At 45.2% G+C, this 17,996-nt stretch overlaps 2 protein-coding genes across 2 annotated transcripts; one reads left to right on the forward strand and one right to left on the reverse strand.

Annotated features, from left to right (window-relative positions):
• Positions 1-5,012: 5,012 nt before the first annotated feature.
• On the reverse strand, positions 5,013-6,184 carry LOC103640190 (transketolase, chloroplastic). Its single transcript, XM_008662822.1, has 5 exons — positions 6,104-6,184; positions 5,744-5,835; positions 5,352-5,634; positions 5,138-5,267; positions 5,013-5,017 (listed from the first exon to the last, which is right to left on the reverse strand). The coding sequence occupies exons 1-5, from the start codon at positions 6,182-6,184 to the stop codon at positions 5,013-5,015; spliced, it is 591 nt and encodes a 196-aa protein (XP_008661044.1).
• A 4,099-nt stretch (positions 6,185-10,283) lies between these two features.
• LOC109942598 (uncharacterized) lies at positions 10,284-11,682 on the forward strand. Its single transcript, XM_023301094.1, has 3 exons — positions 10,284-10,341; positions 10,657-11,000; positions 11,098-11,682. Exons 1-3 carry the CDS (start codon positions 10,284-10,286, stop codon positions 11,680-11,682), a joined length of 987 nt encoding a protein of 328 aa, XP_023156862.1.
• The last annotated feature ends 6,314 nt before the right edge of the window (positions 11,683-17,996 follow it).

A 17,996-nucleotide genomic window follows, 5' to 3' on the forward strand; every position in this document is an offset into this window, starting at 1 on the left:
AAAAAGTCGAGTCTGTCCTTGACCGTCCTCTCGCTCTGTGTGGAGGCTCGGGGGCTGCTCTCGCAAACCTGGCTCCGGCCAAACCGTTGACAGCGTCAACATACCAGCCCGAGAACTTGGGACTCGACTGTGCACCCGGGCTACGGCCAGTTCGCATGAGGGAACAACCAGACCGGCCGAAGCGTCATGAAATGCACTAAGTCCTCGAAGGAGTCAAACCACTCCTCCGAGGCCTCGGGGGCTACACCCGGCGGGTGCGCTCGCGCGCACCCACCAGAACGAAACGCAACCGAGAAAGGCCGGTCCCCTTGCAAAAAAGTGCGACAAAAGCCTCCAAGCGAGTATTAACACTCCCTTTGAGGCTCGGGGGTACTGTCGGGGACCATAATTAGGGGTACCCCCAAGACTCCTAATCTCAGCTGGTAACCCCCATCAGCACAAAGCTGCAAAGGCCTGATGGGTGCGATTAAGTCAAGGTTCGGTCCACTCAAGGGACACGATCTCGCCTCGCCCGAGCCTAGCCTCGGGCAAGGGCAGCCGACCCCGGAGGATTCACGTCTCGCCCGAGGGCCCCCTCAAGCAACGGACACACCTTCGGCTCGCCCGAGGCCCAGTCTTCGCCAAGAAGCAACCTTGGCCAGATCGCCACACCGACCGACCGCACCGCTGAAGCATTTAATGCAAGGATGGCCTGACACCTTATCCTGACGCGCACCCTCCAGTCGACAGAGCCGAAGTGACCGCAGTCACTTCGCTGCTCCACTGACCGGCCTGACAAGAGGACAGTGCTGCCTGCGCCGCTCCGACTGCTGTGCCACTCGACAGAGTGAGGCTAACAGCAGCCAAGTCCGACTTCGGGCGCCATAGGAAGCTCCGCCTCGCCCGACCCCAGGGCTCGGACTCGGCCTCAGCCCCGGAAGACGACGAACTCCGCCTTGCCCGACCCCAGGGCTCGGACTCGGCCTCGGCCCCGGAAGACGACGAACTCCGCCTCGCCCGACCCCAGGGCTCAGACTCGGCCTCGCCCCGGAAGACGACGAACTCCGCCTCGCCCGACCCCAGGGCTCGGACTCGGCCTCGACTCCAGAAGACGACGAACTCCGCCTCGCCCGACCCCAGGGCTCGGACTCAGCCCTGGCCTCAGCCGACGGTCTCCGCCTCGCCCGACCCGGGGCTCGGACTCGACCTCGACCTCGGAAGACAGACTCGACCTCGGAGGAGCCTCCGCCTCGCCCGACCCAGGGCTCGGACCGACCACGTCACAAGGGGGGCCATCATTACCCTACCCCTAGCTAGCTCAGGCTACGGGGAACAAGACCGGCGTCCCATCTGGCTCGCCCCGGTAAACAAGTAATGATGGCGTCCCGCGTGCTCCATGACGATGGCGGCTCTCAGCCCCTTACAGAAGCAAGGAGACGTCAGCAAGGACTCGATAGCCCCGACAGCTGTCCTTCCGCCAGGCTCCAGCGCTCCTCCGACGGCCACGACATCTCATGAACAGGGTGCCAAAACCTCTCCGGCTGCCATGACGGCATGTACTTAGGGCGCTAGCTCCTCTCTGCTAGACACGTTAGCACACTGCTACACCTCCCATTGTACACCTGGGCCCTCTCCTTACGCCTATAAAAGGAAGGCCCAGGGCACTCGTACGAGGGGTTGGCCGCGCGGGGAGGACGGGACGGCGCGTGCAGGCCTCTCGCTCCCTTCCACGCGGACGCTTGTAACCCCTACTGCAAGCGCACCCGACCTGGGCGCGGGACAACACGAAGGCCGCGGGTTTCCCCTTTACGCCTGTCTCCCTCTGGTTTCCCCCCTTCGCGCTCCATCTCGCGCCGACCCATCTGGGCTGGGGCACGCGGCGACAATTTACTCGTCGGTCCAGGGACCCCCGGGGTCGAAACGCCGACAAAATTCCTTCCTATTCAAAATTGATTATGAAAAAAAATTTAATCCTCTTTAATTCTCATGCAACCGAAAAAGGTATAATGCAAGAAGGACCTTCCCAACATCCTCGAACATGGAAAAGAGATAGAACACAAGAAATCCATACAAAAGAAGTTTATGTGGTCTCTTTTTTTTAAGAAAAAAGTTTCTGGTCTCTTCCTTTGAGTAAGGATAAACCTTTGCTTCACCAGTAGAGCAATGGATGTTTTGACCAGTGACACGTCCTCCCCTCCAATCTTTCATGGGTGGTTGACTAGACACAAAACAAAGTTATGGTAATTGTAACTTATAACTCAACAGTCTCCCATGTCTCTATGACAAATCCTGAAGATGAGAAATGCACCTATTGTAGCATGGACAGTCGTCATGAGTCCCTTAACAATGCCAAATTCCTTGTTGGCAACCTTTTTAACATAGGAACATCGACTTATGGAGTAGATATCATCACTTCCTTTGCACCACCTTTTTAATAAACAGTGGGAAACCTTAGAATTGTGATACATGTGAATGAAAATATGTTTGTTAATATAATATGTAATAAAATATGACAACATTTTTTTTGTTTGCGAATGTACCAAAGGAATAAAAATAGTATGCTATGAGTTCCCACCCAAAAAAGAAGTGGAAAAAATCCAGCCCTTTAGTTTGGAGGAACATCCACCGGAAAGCTCGTGGCCCAGCCCAATCAGCAAGCCCGAATGCGATCAAAGAACAAATCTCGATCGCTGCCACGGGTGAGGGTTGACCATGTCCATAACAAGTGTTTTGGAGAATTTACTTGTTGTGTTCTTTAAGATAATAATCAAAGACAAAACCGAACCGAACCAACCGTGCCGAAGCGAATCGTGTGCCCGGATGGATTGCCACTTCCACCTGTGTCTCGAGCCTGTACGTGGAAGTTCTTTTCTGTGGATGTGTTTGGATAAGCTTTCTGAACCAGATTTTAAAAAAAATCGGAACCCTAACCAAGTAGGTACAACAACAGACTAGATTCCTGTAAATCTACAAATTCCTCTAGTTCAATTCAAAACCACCTTCTATTCTAGATTTTCTAGAATCATGTCATTCATATTAAAAGTTGTCGTGTTCTTATATAATCTATAGTTGATAATTGTTTCAACCAAACAAATTCAGTTTTTTCACAATCATTAGCTCACAACAGCTTTCTCATAGCTCACAGCTAAAATCATATTTTAGGAATCTATAGCTGAACCAAACAGATTCACAATTTTTTCTTGTTGTTACAAAGAGTGTATTCGTCTCGTCCAAGCATGTTCTGAGTTAAGAGTATGTTTGGTTGAGTCGTGTCCGTAAAAAAACTATTATGGATTGTGACTTGTGAAAAAAACTATTGTGTGCTTAAACTGTAAAAGGCTAAAAACTGTCTGGTGGAAGTCGCTAAAAGTTCTTTCATATATATTTACATAGTTTCATCCAAAAGTCGCTAAAAACAAGTATAGAAATGCTTTCAATTTTATACTGCGAGAAAGACGGTTTTTAGAAAAGCTGCTTCGTGGTTTTTGTGGTTCACACCCTTTAATTTAGCTTTTATCTTTTAGGAAGCAAAAGTTAAAGTCAAAGGCCAAGATTCCAACCAACGAATATGCTGGTCAAGTCCAAAGCATACTCGGTTGTGTTGAGCTGACCTAATCATTAATGAACCAACTCTATGCCTTATGGGTGTTTGATTCAGTGACTAAAGTTTAGTTCGTGTCACATTAAATATTTAAATATCATTTATGAGTATTAAATATATACTTAATTAGGTTTTAATAAATTTACCTCATCATTTAGTCTTTATCTATGTAATTAAATTTATAATTAGACTATAATTAATATCTGTAATTATTATTTAAAAATTATATTGAAACTAAACACCCCCTTAGCTCAAAATAATACACTCTAGAGGAGTCCAACTCCACTATCAAGTATGCGCAACGACACTTGTGATGCTATTAGGGTGTGTTTGGTTTGGCTTTTGGCTTTGGCTTTTGCCCCCTAAAAGCCAAAAGCCAACCAAATGGTTGGATCCAGGAAGCAGTTTTTTTTCTAAAAACCGACTTTCTTGCAGTGCAAAACTGAAAGCACTCCTGGACCTGCTTTTAGTGGCTTTTGGATGGAACTGTAAAAACATATATCGAAGAACTTTTAATGACTTTTAGTGGTTTCCACCAAATGGTTTTTAGCTTTTTAACAGGTCACAGCCTACAGCAGCTTTTTTCACAGCTCACAGCCCACAACAACTTTTTCCACAGTCACAACCCAACCAAACAGACCCTTAGTCTAGAGCGTTGTGGCACGTCACATGCATATGCGTAGGCGTGGTTTCAGGATGGTGCCTGCAAAAGTGGTAAAGCATAGTACGAGTAACACTCGTAACGTACTATTATATTTTAGTTCAAAAATAAATTAACCGATGATAAATATTCGAGAACGGAGATAATACTAATGTTATACTGAAAAAAGGTTACAAAACACTAGGCATAAGACCATGTTCAGCAACAGTCCATCCATATAGTCACCAAAACACTATTTTACAACGTAGATTGTACTGTTCGTATAGTTGAATTTAAATATTAGTACGAAAATGAGTAAACAGTTGGAGAGTGGAGACAACCTTACTACTCCGAAGCGGTAACAATTCCCTTCTGTTGTATCCGTTGATTTGGCGGAAGACTAATGATCGGGCTTTCTCAAATAACTAGGTGTGTGCCCGTGCGTTGCAACGTGAGTATGCTGGGATGAGCATCGACACATATCTGATCGGATCTTATATTTCCTTAGGGGTCTGGAGAAAGTTTGCTCGGAAGCCAAACATGTTAAGACCTGAGCATGTGTTACCCTTGTGCCCCATCAACATACTGTTTCGCGCTTGTATAAGTCTTGTTAATTTACATACCAGTCTGGAGTGAGAAAAAGCTCAAGAACACGCTCAAGGCCTTTAGAGTATTGGCTTGGTGAAAGATTACTTTTCACAAGTAAAATCTCATTGAGTTTTTTTTTGTTATGACCGAACCTGACAATTTAATATAGAGTTTAAAATAGTCTCTTTAAAAACAACATCAACCTTAACCTGGACAAGGTAAACAAGAAGAGACAATATAAGTTGGAAGCATAGAAAATAATAAAAATAGGAAAAGGAAACTAAAATGTCTATTAGCAAAGTGAGCAGGCAGCAACACAAGAATGATACAAAGAAATAAATGGTAGGGCCATCCAAGGTTCTGCCTGGTTGCTTCAACCTCTTTGGCACCCAGTGCACTTCCATGAACACTATATGAGTTGGCCTTGTTGGGAGATCCAAAACCGATCGTGGTAGTCACCTAAAAGGAGTATAAATCAGACCAACGTTATAAAATCCACAGCGAAAAAAACATTAAAAGGTTGCAGATACAAAAGAAACCTACCTTGATCAAGGTGGGCTTGTCAGTAACTGCCTTCGCCTCCTTAATGGCTGCGCGGATGTCATCATATCCGGTGTTTCCATTCTTAACCCAGATCGTGTGCCACCCAAGGGCATCGAAGCAGGTGCTCACGTCCTCTGTGAATGCAATCTCCGTGTCTCCGTCGATGGAAATGTGGTTGTCGTCGTAGAAAGCAATCAGCTTGCCAAGACCCCAGTGTCCAGCCAAGGAGCAAGCTTCATTAGCAATACCCTCCATTTGGCAGCCATCTCCCAAAATAACGTACCTGTACAGGATCCGCGAAACATGTTACCAAAAAAACTGTGCCACACACACTAAAAGCAAGACTGTACTAAAAGTGAGACGCTGCACGTTCGCGTTATTAGAAGTATCACGTGTAGTGGTCGACGATCTCACTGTCAGGCTTGTTGAAGCGGGCAGCCAGGTGCTTCTCAGCAAGTGCCAACCCAACAACATTGGCGATACCCTGACCATAGGGATGGCAACGGGTCGGATTCGAATCGGATATTGAAAATATCCGCCCGCAGTCATATCCACGGTCATAGATAATATCCGCCCGCGACTATATCCACGGGTAGAAATTCATATCCATATCCATGCCCATCGGGTTTCGGATATCCATCGGATATCCATCGGATATGATAAAACCATTTTCAGCAATTGAATAACATAATCAGTGAGAGGGAGAGATCGACTTCAGTGGAGGAGGAACTGAGGGGCTGGCAGGGGCGAACCTGAAGGGCGGTGTGCCGTGCTCCCGCGCAGAGCAGGGCGGAGCTCAGGCGCTCAACGCAGCTGCACAGGGTGGAGCTCATAGCAGGGCAGATTTTAGATTTTCAGAGTTGCATCTGCGCGGGGGCCGTTGGCGCTTAGAGTAGAGGGAGGAGCTCGGAGCTGCGTCTGCGCGGGGGGGGGGGGGGGGGGGGGGGGGGGGGGGCGAGGCGGCGCGGGTGGCTTGCGCGTGAGGCTGCAGGATGACTGGGAGGCTGGGATTGAACGATTAAGGCTAAGGGATGGTCGGATGGGGATTGGGGAGTTAGGGATTAGGGTGGGCTGGTGGCTTGGTGCTTTGGTGGGCTGAATGTTACTTTGGTGGGCTGTCGCCTGGGCTCAATAATGGACTAATGGTTAATTTCGGATATCCAACGGATTATCCGCGGGTGAGATTTAATATCCAAATCCATGCCCACTTTATCTCGGATCGGATACGGGTCTAACCCGCGGGTCAAAAAACATATCCATATCCTAATCCGTCGGGTCGGATATCCACTGGATATCCAAATCCACGGATTAAATTGCCATCCCTACCTGACCAAGAGGCCCTGCACAGCAACCATATTGGAAACCCAAACTTTCTCAGTTTTATACAGCACAACAAGGGTCACGGCTAATTCACAGCCCAATAGAGAAGAAAACAGACCGGTGGTAACTTCAACTCATGGAGTCTCAAAGTTCTCAGGGTGGCCCGGTGTTCTGCTTCCCCATTGCCTGAACTGCTTCAAATCCTCCTCCTACATACCAACCACAGTTAGAACAAATCCAGTCACATAACATAAGAGATGCTTATCAAACACATGGCAGCTCTGCTGAGGTGAATTATGCTCAATAGTTCTACTCAACTAAACATGAGTAGGTCCGTGGTGTAACGTCTGAGTCTCCAACAAATTTTTCCTAGGGGAAACCTAGCTTCCACTTTATCATAATTAACAGCTGCCACAAATAGCTGACAACGGCTCCCCAAGCAAACATACCATAAGAAGTAGCAAAACAAGGTTAACGTTCAAACATGAATGCTCATTCTTTTCGCGTGGTTTCAATCTACAAGTCACAAGGTTGACGTTCAAAAATGGAAGTTTAGACCATTTCCAGGAGCATTGGTTGAAGGGTGAACCTGTAATTGTCCGTGATACACTTGCGTTGACTTCTGGATTAAGCTTTCTGGATTAAGCTTTCCGATGGTTATGTGGCGTGCCTTACGAGAAAAGAAAGAGAAAGTTGAGAGGCTCTCAGTTCTTGCTCTTGAATGCTTGGGTTGGTGTGAGGTTTGTAATATTCTCATGACTGTAGCTCGAAATAATAAGACTTTCTGAAATGTAACTTCTAAAAACTAATGTTACATTCATGTACTCTGAATGCAGGTTGATGTAAATATTCATATGTTTTTTGCGGGGTATTCAAGTGGGCTTGTTGGTCCAGACAATTTGCCCCTGTTGCTTAAGCTTAAAGAGCAAAAGAAAATGAATCAATCAACCAGTAGCAACAGGGCTAGCGAGATACCTGATTGAAAATTGCCTTTGCTTCTGATATTTTCAACCTCATTGATATTACAGGTTCAACAAAATTGTTTGCAATTGAAACAGCCACATATCCCACCAGTGGCCACGAGGTTGCTGTACACATAGGAAGAGAAATTGGTAATGGGATCAGATTATGATGAATCAAAAGCTTGGCTATGGTCAAAACTAACACCTAATCCAACAAGTACTAACGGCCGCGATATCAACATGATGACCCTAAAAAAGCTAGAAGTTGGCTTACCCCCTTGCGGTGGGACGGGCGCAGATATTACAAAAATAAATATAGTATTATTACAAAAATGAGAGATATCCTACCGAATTAAGCATCTCTAGTGTATATCATAAGCAACATTACAATTTTAGCATCTTAAGACTGTGTTCAACGGGGGACGCTTGCGTCCCCCTCCCCTAATACTGTAGCTAGGATAGGGGCTACAGTGGCCCTCTATCCCCTACACCGCCTTCCTCTTCCTCCTCCTCTCCCCTCCCGATTTCTTCTCTCTCCCGCTAAATGGATGGGGACGCTACGGCGGAGACCTTCCCCCCTTCGGCTTCCTTGGCACACAAGCGCGCGCGCTCGGAAGACTCCGACGAAGGAGGTCGAGGCGATCCGCGGGCGAACCAACCGCCGCCGGACAAGGTACGCGTCGATCCGCCGTCGCCCCCAATCGTTTGTCTGCGTCCGGCCGGCGACAAGAACTCCGGTTCGTCCACGCGAATCCGCCTTCATCCTTCCCGGACCGGCGACCCAGCCGATCCGTGCGACGACGGCGGCGCCGCTCGTCTCTTTCCGCCGGGACGTCAGCTGCGGGGTCGAGGTCGAAGGGAGGTCATCCATTCTCCGATAGATCTACGCTCAGCCGATCTGCGTCGTTCGAGCTTCACGGTCCAAGGTACGCTCCGTCCGATCTCCAAGGTCTACACCTCGGATTCATCCGAGTTCCATTAAAACCGTACCTTGGATTACCATTAGGGTTTACATGTACTGTACTTCTTTTTGCGCTACGATTGATGTGTTCATCGCCTACTTTAACTAGTTAGGGTTGTGCTTAAGGCCGACATCCGATTCGCCTTTTGTTTATGCACATCAACCAAGTTTCATATTGTTTATGTACACATAGATCGCAACCTTACCTGAATCACGTATTGGTAACTGATCCGTGCTAATTAAGTAACAAATTTATACTACGCTTCATAGGAAACAATATTTAGACTATAGTGTCATTATTGTTTTCGTCGACATGGTTTACTTAAGACTTTGTACCCACCCATTTGTGCAATTTCAATTCCTTTAAGATAGTTGTCGATTGTATGTTGTTTGATGAATTTTGGTGGGACAGAATTGCATGTTAATGTTGGTATTCGACGAACTCGGTAGCGTTACCGTTGAAAGACCCAAACAGAACACCTTGTTCGTTCCATATCGAGTACTTTCAATTGGACGTAGTTCGTGTGTCTACGAATTGGACTCAGTGACCCTTTCATTTGTATTTGTCTTTCATTACATGACCAACCATTGTATGCAACTAACGAAACCTTTACTTATTATGCAGCTTGATTAAATTATTTGATTGTTTGACGTCCTCTTCAAATAATTAAGGTTCTAAATTCTTTTTCGCTATAGTACATAGTTTTTTATCAATTGCATAAGTCTGTCTCCATGAGTTCTGTCTGTGCTTTCATGTATTTTGTGCAAGTTTAGGTTATTAGATGCAACCCACATACGTCCCAAAGCGACGAAACATGTGTACAAATACTTTACCAGTGCATAACATTTCAAGCAACATTAGTTTGCTAACAGCCATCAGCAGATTAGTTGACTACATTCAAATATTAGTTTATTCTATTGCTACCCACTGATGTTTCGTAACTGCCATTAACAATTTAATTTGACCACTTAGGAACAAGACTGCAACCTAATTTTTTCATGTATGCACCTTGTCTAGCCAAGGAGGTCCTGTTTGAGGATACGAATCAAGATGAGCACCCATGATGCCAAAGTGTTGCAACACTTGGTCGTCAATCTTGCATCCTCTGTGGAATCAGGTGCTTTCAATATTAGAAGCTTTCTAGAAGAGGCATTCCGTCATTTGGGTGACGAGCATTACCTTCTGAATGCTCTACTTGCAATTCGAAAGGAGGTAGACCTGCTGGAGCAGGACGCATTAGAGAGCAAAGCAAGGTCTGACCCAGAAAAGGAGAGGATGGAGGAACAAATTAACCTTGCGGAGCCTGTGAAGCCAGTGCCTAGACAAATTACTTTCACCCCCCTTCCTCACCAGAATTGTATGAGGCCAGTGACAATGACTCGTACGACTCTGACAGGTCCACTAGGTATAGCATTTGGAACCTGTAATTGTGGTAACTCGACCTTTGTCGTAGTGCTAGAAATGCATCCAAATAAATTATGAACTTCTGTGTTATGTCTTTGATGCATGCGTAACCGATGTAGTACTGCTTCAAGCTAATGTTCCTTTTGTAAGAACCTTATGTCGTATGGTACTCACTTTTATATGAATTTATGCGAATGTGTGCATCCTTATGATCATTTTCTATTTTGTACTCCAAGTTTGTTATCTGTTGTCCAACTTAATGTATTTATGTATTTCATTCCAGAATGGCTGAGAACAACTCAAACACACCTTTTCGACCACCTGCTGGCAGCCCCAATTCAGGTAACCAAATGTTCCCCCCACCCTTGTGGGATCCTCAAATGTGGCAGGCCCAAGGTTTTGACCCAACACAGCCTAATATGTTTACTAATCCTACATCCCATATGACCAATCCTAACTGGTCCCAGGGACATAATGACCCATCTCCATATACCTTTCGTACTCCATGGAACCCATATTTTGGTATGATGAATCCAGGGGGTCCTCCAACACAAACATCCTTCGGTCAACCAACACTTGTACCACCCATTCCATGTCCACAGGTTTCGACCCATGTTCCAATCCAGACTGACCCTATAAATTTGGAATCCAAAGCAGAACACAGTGTCCAGGAAGTGAACAGCCCTACCAAACCTTCTGATACACCTGGGACTTTTAGGAGGACAAAGGAACAGAACTTCAAACCTGATGAAGACCTGTTGCTTTGCAAAACTTGGCTAGAGATTAGTAGTGACCCAGTTATTAGCACAGGGCAGAGGAAGGAGGGTTTGTGGGCTAGAATTGAGAAAAGGTACAATGAACTTAGAGGTGAGTTTCCTTTAAGGTTGAATAGGGCTCTCAGCAGCAGGTGGGACAAAATAAGAGCAGAAACAGGAAAATTTGCTGGATTCTATGCTAGAGTCTTAAGGGAAAACCAGAGTGGCCTCACAGATAACGACAAGGTACACTGATATTCATTTTGAGTAAATTTTGTATGTCAAGGTTTCTGTAATCGTACTGTTCTACGTTCACTGATGTCTGCATGTAAATCTTGTGTAGACATCGAAAGCTGCAACTCTTTATGCAACGTCACAGAAAAAGCCATTTCATTTCATGCATTGCTGGACGCGCCTTAAAAACGAACCGAAATGGGATGCCATGGTTCATGGAAGCCCCTGGAGAGGCACTGCGGGGACGGAGCCTGCCCGTAGTCTTACACCTACAGGCTCTGTTAATGAAGTTGAATATGATGAAGGTGGTTCAAGAGGGAAGAGACCATTAGGACGTGACTCCGCGAAAGCTTCAAGGAAGAAGTCAATGTCCAGTTCATCTCAGTCTACTGACTACCTTTCAAAAATCCATGACATGCAAGTAGCAAGGTTCAAGCAAAGTGAAGAAAAATCAGACCTAAAGCAGCAGAACATTGAGTTCATGAAGGAAGTTGAACTGAAGAAGTTGGAGGTTCAATCCAAGGAAATACTAGTACAGGAAAAAAAATTGATGATGGAAGATTGGAATAAAAAAGACGAAGAGCTCAACAAACTTTATGCTATGGACATGGATGCGTTACCTGATGAATTGCGAGCTGTTTACATCGCAAGGAGAAAAGCTTTAATCGAATATTTCATCAACAATCCTGTGTGACGACTACTACTGTATTTCATAAGGTGTTTGTCACCTTTGTATCGGCTTACCGTGCTCCTATGACTTTGGACATGTCTATTTTAGAGTGGTTGAACAATTCCTTAGTTGTTTTAGTTCATCAGCTTGGTTTTTGAACATTGTTTATTTTCATATAATTGATATTCATAATAAGGATTATGATACATGACTTCAAGTTTGGAAACTTATGCAACTTATTTGTACCAGAGGCATTACACTTAGAAGGAACTATCACTTCTCTACCAGGGACATACATACCACATACGACAACTAGTCCTGGTACACAACATTTACTTCATAATTGAAAGTGAACAACATTGGTGTAGCACATCCTTTGGAAACAAGGCATCAACCCATGGAGCCTCGACGAGCCCAGAGGTGTTCTATGAGGTTGTGCTGTAAAGACAAGTATGTTGCCTGACATGTGATGTCCTGGTCGGGATCGTTTGGTAACTCTGAGCGGATATGATTGTTCAGCCACTCGTTGCGGACCTCAGGAGTATTGTTACACGGCTCTGGTGGCCCAGAGGGGCCAATGAAGTCCACATTAGCTGCACCATCTCCTTCGTCCTCGACAATCATGTTGTGCATAATAATGCAAGCAGTCATCATGTCTGCAAGGTGATTACGATCCCAACCATAAGCGGGTCCACGTAGAACAGCCCACCTTGCCTGCAAAACTCCAAATGCTCGCTCAATGTCTTTTCGACAACTCTCTTGCTTGGTTGTAAAGTGAACCTTTTTTTCCTCAAATGCGTGGCGAATAGCTTTTACAAAGGTAGGCCAATTTGGATATATGCCATCTGCTAAGTAGTATCCGAAATTGTAAGTGGTCCCATTAATAGTGAAGTGCACTGGTGGCATCGTCCCATTACGTAACGGATCAAACACAGGTGACCGATGAAGCACGTTGAGATCATTGTTGGTACCAGGCATTCCAAAGAAGGCATGCCAAATCCACAAATCGTACCCAGCGACTGCCTCTAGTATCATTGTTGGCCTCGAATTGCGCCCACAAAACTGTCCGCGCCATGCAGTAGGACAGTTGCGCCATTCCCAATGCATACAATCGATAGAGCCTAGCATACCCGGAAACCCCCTGTCGGCGTTTACACGTAGTATGCGAGCAATGTCGTCGTGGTTAGGGATACGAAGGTATCGTTCGCTAAAGCAAGAGATGATTGCGCGATAAAAACGGATAAGGCAGTCCCTAGCGGTAGTCTGTCCAATCTGTATGTACTCATCTACCGCATCCGTTGGTAACCCGTACGCGAGGATACGCAATGCAGCACAAACCTTTTGCAATGGACCAAGCCCTGCTAAACCGGTTGCATCACAACGAATAGTGAAGTATTCGTCTTCTCGCTGAACGGCACGAAGGATACGTAGGAACAAAGGACGATGCATCCGAAACCTGTACACGATAATAAAGCAAAAAATTAACAAAACAAACCTAGAAATGAAAGTAAAATCATAACTTACGAAATGTACCTTCGACGAAAGACATGTGATGGATACACAGGATTAGGTCCGAAGTAGTGATGTTTGATGAGATTTTCTCCAGCAGCGTGGTCCCTATGGATAACTCGGCGAGGCAATGAGGAGCGCCTATGCCGCGTGCTCGTGTCTCCTACTACAAGGTGCTCAACATGTTGGGCAAGCAACAAGGTATCGATCTCATCGTCGGAATCGTCGGATGACGAGGACAACACAAGGCTTTTCAATGACTCCATGACGACCTAAACTACGAGTCGTACTACGGACTTCTTAAGGAATGGCGGATGATATAGAAGAGGTGAGTGTGTAGATGAGTGGAGCATGTGCCCAGGGTACCTTATTTATAGGTGCCCTAGGTGTGTGAAGGAAGCCAGACGGTCGTGGCTTCCGGTAGAAGCCAGTCGTGTCGTGCAAGCCAGTCGTGTCGTGTACTAGAAGAATGAGAATTTGTATTTCTAAAAAACATAAAATCGTACCGTATTTGTACTAACGTATGAATAGTAATTATTAAGTTCGCTAATTACATGTGGACCAAAATTCGCCCGTGTACTAAGCAAATAATAAATAATAACAATTTTAAGATTTCATGGTAGTTGAGTTAGTTGATGAGGAAAATATATAATATTGGTGTGGTGGGGTATAGAGGATTGTTATAGGGGGAACCGCTGTAGAGCGTGGATATATAGGGGGAGAGAGATTGCTGACGTGGCACGTGAGTGGGATATAGGGGGACAAATTTAGGGGGAACCGCTGAAGACAGTCTAATTAGCAGTAGTAAAAAACTAACCTGGAGTCGTGATGTCCCTCCATTATTACAAAAATGTGAGATATCCTACCGAATTAAGCATCTCTAGTGTATATCATAAGCAGCATTACAATTTTAGCATCTTAATTAGCAGTAGTAAAAAACTAACCTAGAGTCGTGATGTCCCTCCACATCTTCAGAACGTGCGGGGGTAAGGACCTCCTTATAAACGAGATTTGCATACTGAACATTGTTCTTCTATTTAAGTGAGATGCGGTTATCTATATATCTAGTTAAGTTGGGTCCAAAGACCCAAGACTATTTACTAAACAATACATGAAACATAATGAAAAGAGACCGATAACATCTATTCAATGCTCATCTGCTTTCTTTGTTGTATCAACCAAATGACCACTAAACAATAGGAAGCTAAAAAAGGAGCCAAAATAGAGAAATAAAAGGCAAAAATACATCTTCACCTAAAATCCAAAATAATTAAGTGCATTACAAGTTGTTAATTGTCATGCATTCATCAATGTCAGCTACGGCCTAAGGACCTCCTTATAAACGATATTCTTTGTGTATGTTGCGCCATTTATCGCTGAGTTCCTTTCAACCCCCTTCTTCTTCTTCTCATCAGTGACTGGAATGGCAAGTATCTTCACTTTCGATCGAGCGGTGGCCCTTGATAGAGCAACATAAAGCTAGCCTTGAGAGAACACGGGTTTCGGCAAGTACACACCAACATTGGGAATCGTCTGGCCCTGGGCCTTGTTAACCGTCATGGCAAAACATAGTCTTATTGGAAACTGCTTCCTTTTAAACTGGAACGGGAACATCTCATCATCAGAGGGGCACAGGGGTATACGAGGCAAGAAACTTCGCATTCCAGCATACTGGCCAAGGACAATTTCAGCATCAATACTGTTTTTTGGAAACCACGAACCACCAACCTCGTGTCGTTGCAAAGTCCATTAGCAGGGTCTATATTCCTAAGCAACATGATTGAGCATCCAACTTTGAGCTTCAGAACGTGCGGGGGTAGTCCATTAGGAGTCAGCGTGTTTAGAAACTCTGATGGGTAATAGTTATTAGGATCATCCACCGCGGTGTCAAAACTATGGTACATCATCTGCTCCCCTTGGAAACGATCGATCATCCTCATATTTATCATATCCACCTAGTCATTCCGTGTAGACAATATTGCTCTTGAAGTGATGTAGCTTGTGTTAGACATATTTTCATTTAGATCGGGGTAAATGTCATCTATCAGTCTATCAAGGTCGCGGTCATTACCACTATATGGCACACATACATCATTTGGAAGACGATCATCACCATCGTTGTTCGCTTCCTCAATTCCACCACCTACGCGCAACAAATATTCTGCAAACCATGGGTCGCTCTGTGTCCTCATGTTTTGAACAAGCTTTAGGTGGCATATGGATTCCCAGAGGTAAGAACTCCGTAGAGAGGCAGCAACTATCTGAGCCCTTTACCCTTTGCGTAGAACAGGGAATACTTGTCTGAAATCACCCCCGAACACAACAGTCTTCCCACCAAAGGGCAGCCCAGGCCGTCCCATTATATCACGCATGTTATTGTCTAGCGCCTCAATTGCTTGTCTCTTAGTCATTGATGCCTCGTTCCAGATAATGAGCGATGCTTTTTGTAGCAACTTTGTTGTCCCGCTTTGTTTCATGAAGCTACATACAACACCATCATCAATAGTAAGTGGTATCTTGAAGCGAGTGGGCAGTCCTCCCCCCAGGCAATATGGAAGCCGCAACACCAGATGTAGCTGTTGCAACTGCAATCTTGTCCTGACTGCGTAGTGCCGCAAGCAGTGTCTTATACAGATAGGTCTTTCCAGTCCCACCAGGCCCATCCACAAAGAACACTACACCGTTATTGGTGTCAACGACGGATATGATCTTATCATAGGTAGACCTCTGCTCCTTGTTTAGGGTTTCTTTCATAGCAACGTCTTCTGCCGTCGGCTCGATACTTTCCTCCTCGTAAATCTCTCTATCAGTACCATGTGAATCGTCATATCTGTCGATGATAGCAGGGAGAGGGAATGTCTTTATGTCTTTACCCATTGACTGCAAAATGTTTCTAATGTCAATCAAGACCATCTGCTGCACATGGGTTTTGCTTTGAGTACTACGGTGATAGTCCTCTGACATTGAGTCAAGGTGTCTCTGCCATAATTCTGCCACATCGTTCGGCTCGCAGTATACCAGTATTGTTGCAAACAACCTTCGTAGTGCTGACGGCATTTGGTAAATAGCGGCTTCGTTGAGACACTCATCTATTGTGTCGTCTGCTTCAAGCAGTCCCCTCCTTTGTGCTGCCTCACGAAAAGATGGTAGTTTGTCACCATCTACTGTCCTTAGATCCGCATAGGAGGTAGCACTCGTCACATGGTTTAAGAGAAGTCGAAGATAAAAGCGCTCCCCCTCAGCTGGATGAGCAGAGACTATTCTACCAACCTGTCCACCCGTGTTTCGTTTCCTCCTTTACCACACTTTGCCCTGCTGCAAAGTGTACCACTTAGGAAAATCACGGTAAAGGATGCCCCGAGCCTCCTCGTGTAGACTATTTGCCTCAAAATATGCCGTAAGCATTGACCTATCGGCACCTAGACGTTGGACAACATGATTTACTTTAGCACGCTCGTGAAATGACACCATGTACATGTTTTCAAGATGGAGCTGCAGTTGCATCACTGGTGGAGAGTTTTGACTTAGATCAAAGCTGAATATCCTCCAGAGGGCTTCTGGAGGGGTCACCCACCTAGCATCTCTATACTGCTTGATCTCATCAACGTCACCATCAGCCTTGTTTGCATCTGTCATAGCCACAGAGACACGATCGTGGCCTTTGTATATGTATTTGAACAAGTATTTAACATCCTTGATGCTCCCACACGCCTCAACATTGATGTGACAGTTGAAGAGCCGGAGGAGGTAAGTGTTGTAAGGGACGACCCATCTATTGTCCAATTCACAACCTCGAACCGTTTCCTTACGCCCATCATCACGACGCCTATAAATAGGATATGAATCCTTTCCTTGAGACGTTGCATTGCTAAAAGCTCTAGGATAATGGTTTTTGCATGAAGCATGACCCTTAGTGCATAGGCATTTAGGATTTAACAACTGTTGGGGACTTGTTCTCAAATGCTATGAGTTAAGAACAAGGCAACACAGAAAATGTTAAACGATAAGGTCCTTCGTCCTTTGAAGCATTATTTCCCTTAGGATATAACGATCTCCGAACGAAGGTCATGAAGGACGAACCTTCATCATCACAGTATACATTAATGAAAGACGAAGCATATGAAACATAAAAGATAGCACGAATAATCATATAACATCATTCATTTAACTTTATTATATTATCATAGAGAAATAGAAACAATATTGAATTATAAATGTACCTTCGGCTTGGAAGGAGATGAAAATACAAGTGTGACGCAAAAAGTGAATGCCAAGTCAGCGTGAACAGTACGGGGGTACTGTTCACCTATTTATAGGCACGGGGTACAACCCATACAAAATTACATACATGCCCTTTACATTTGGTGATAATTCCATAGCAATCTATCGAGGTCTAAATGGCCTTTTCATCTTTAAGTCGGTTCCCTTTTCTGCGAACATGCCGAAGCTTTCCTGCTTCACAGCTTCGGCGCTGTGCCATCCTTCGTATCTTTTGAGCTTCTCCCTTTCTGATACGAGTCCGAAGATACCTGTTCACACATTATACTCCAGAAACATTGTTAAATCATGTTTTGAGGACCTTCGGAAGCCGAAGGTCCCCAACAGTAGCCCCTCGCAATATTAATTTGTTTGAAATAATAAATTTAGATTGCGATATGGACGAAGGTTTTACGCCGAAGGTTCGAAAAAACACCTTCCCTTTGCTAGAATAGCAACATTCAATGACAAGTGGGGTCTTTCAGCTTTCAACGCACCGAGCGTATAAATACGGCCATACCGCAAACTCATTTTGGACGCTTTCTGGCCAACCACTCTTGCTCATTCGATTT

The sequence above is a fragment of the Zea mays genome, chromosome 9 (assembly GCF_902167145.1).
Source record: "Zea mays cultivar B73 chromosome 9, Zm-B73-REFERENCE-NAM-5.0, whole genome shotgun sequence".
Classification (NCBI taxonomy): domain Eukaryota; kingdom Viridiplantae; phylum Streptophyta; class Magnoliopsida; order Poales; family Poaceae; genus Zea; species Zea mays.

What these genes read in the sequence shown, in the direction of transcription:
- LOC109942598 (XM_023301094.1), top strand. Translation starts at nt 10,284, where the DNA reads ATGGCTGAGAACAACTCAAACACACCTTTTCGACCACCTGCTGGCAGC. An exon ending in TGCTGGCAGCCCCAATTCAG is followed by an intron (nt 10,342 to 10,656) that starts GTAACCAAATGT and finishes AATCCAAAGCAG; the next exon opens with AACACAGTGTCCAGGAAGTG. An exon ending in GCCTCACAGATAACGACAAG is followed by an intron (nt 11,001 to 11,097) that starts GTACACTGATAT and finishes AATCTTGTGTAG; the next exon opens with ACATCGAAAGCTGCAACTCT.
- LOC103640190 (XM_008662822.1), bottom strand. Translation starts at nt 6,184, where the DNA reads ATGAGCTCCACCCTGTGCAGCTGCGTTGAGCGCCTGAGCTCCGCCCTG. An exon ending in CACGGCACACCGCCCTTCAG is followed by an intron (nt 5,836 to 6,103) that starts GTTCGCCCCTGC and finishes CCCTATGGTCAG; the next exon opens with GGTATCGCCAATGTTGTTGG. An exon ending in GAGATCGTCGACCACTACAC is followed by an intron (nt 5,635 to 5,743) that starts GTGATACTTCTA and finishes GATCCTGTACAG; the next exon opens with GTACGTTATTTTGGGAGATG.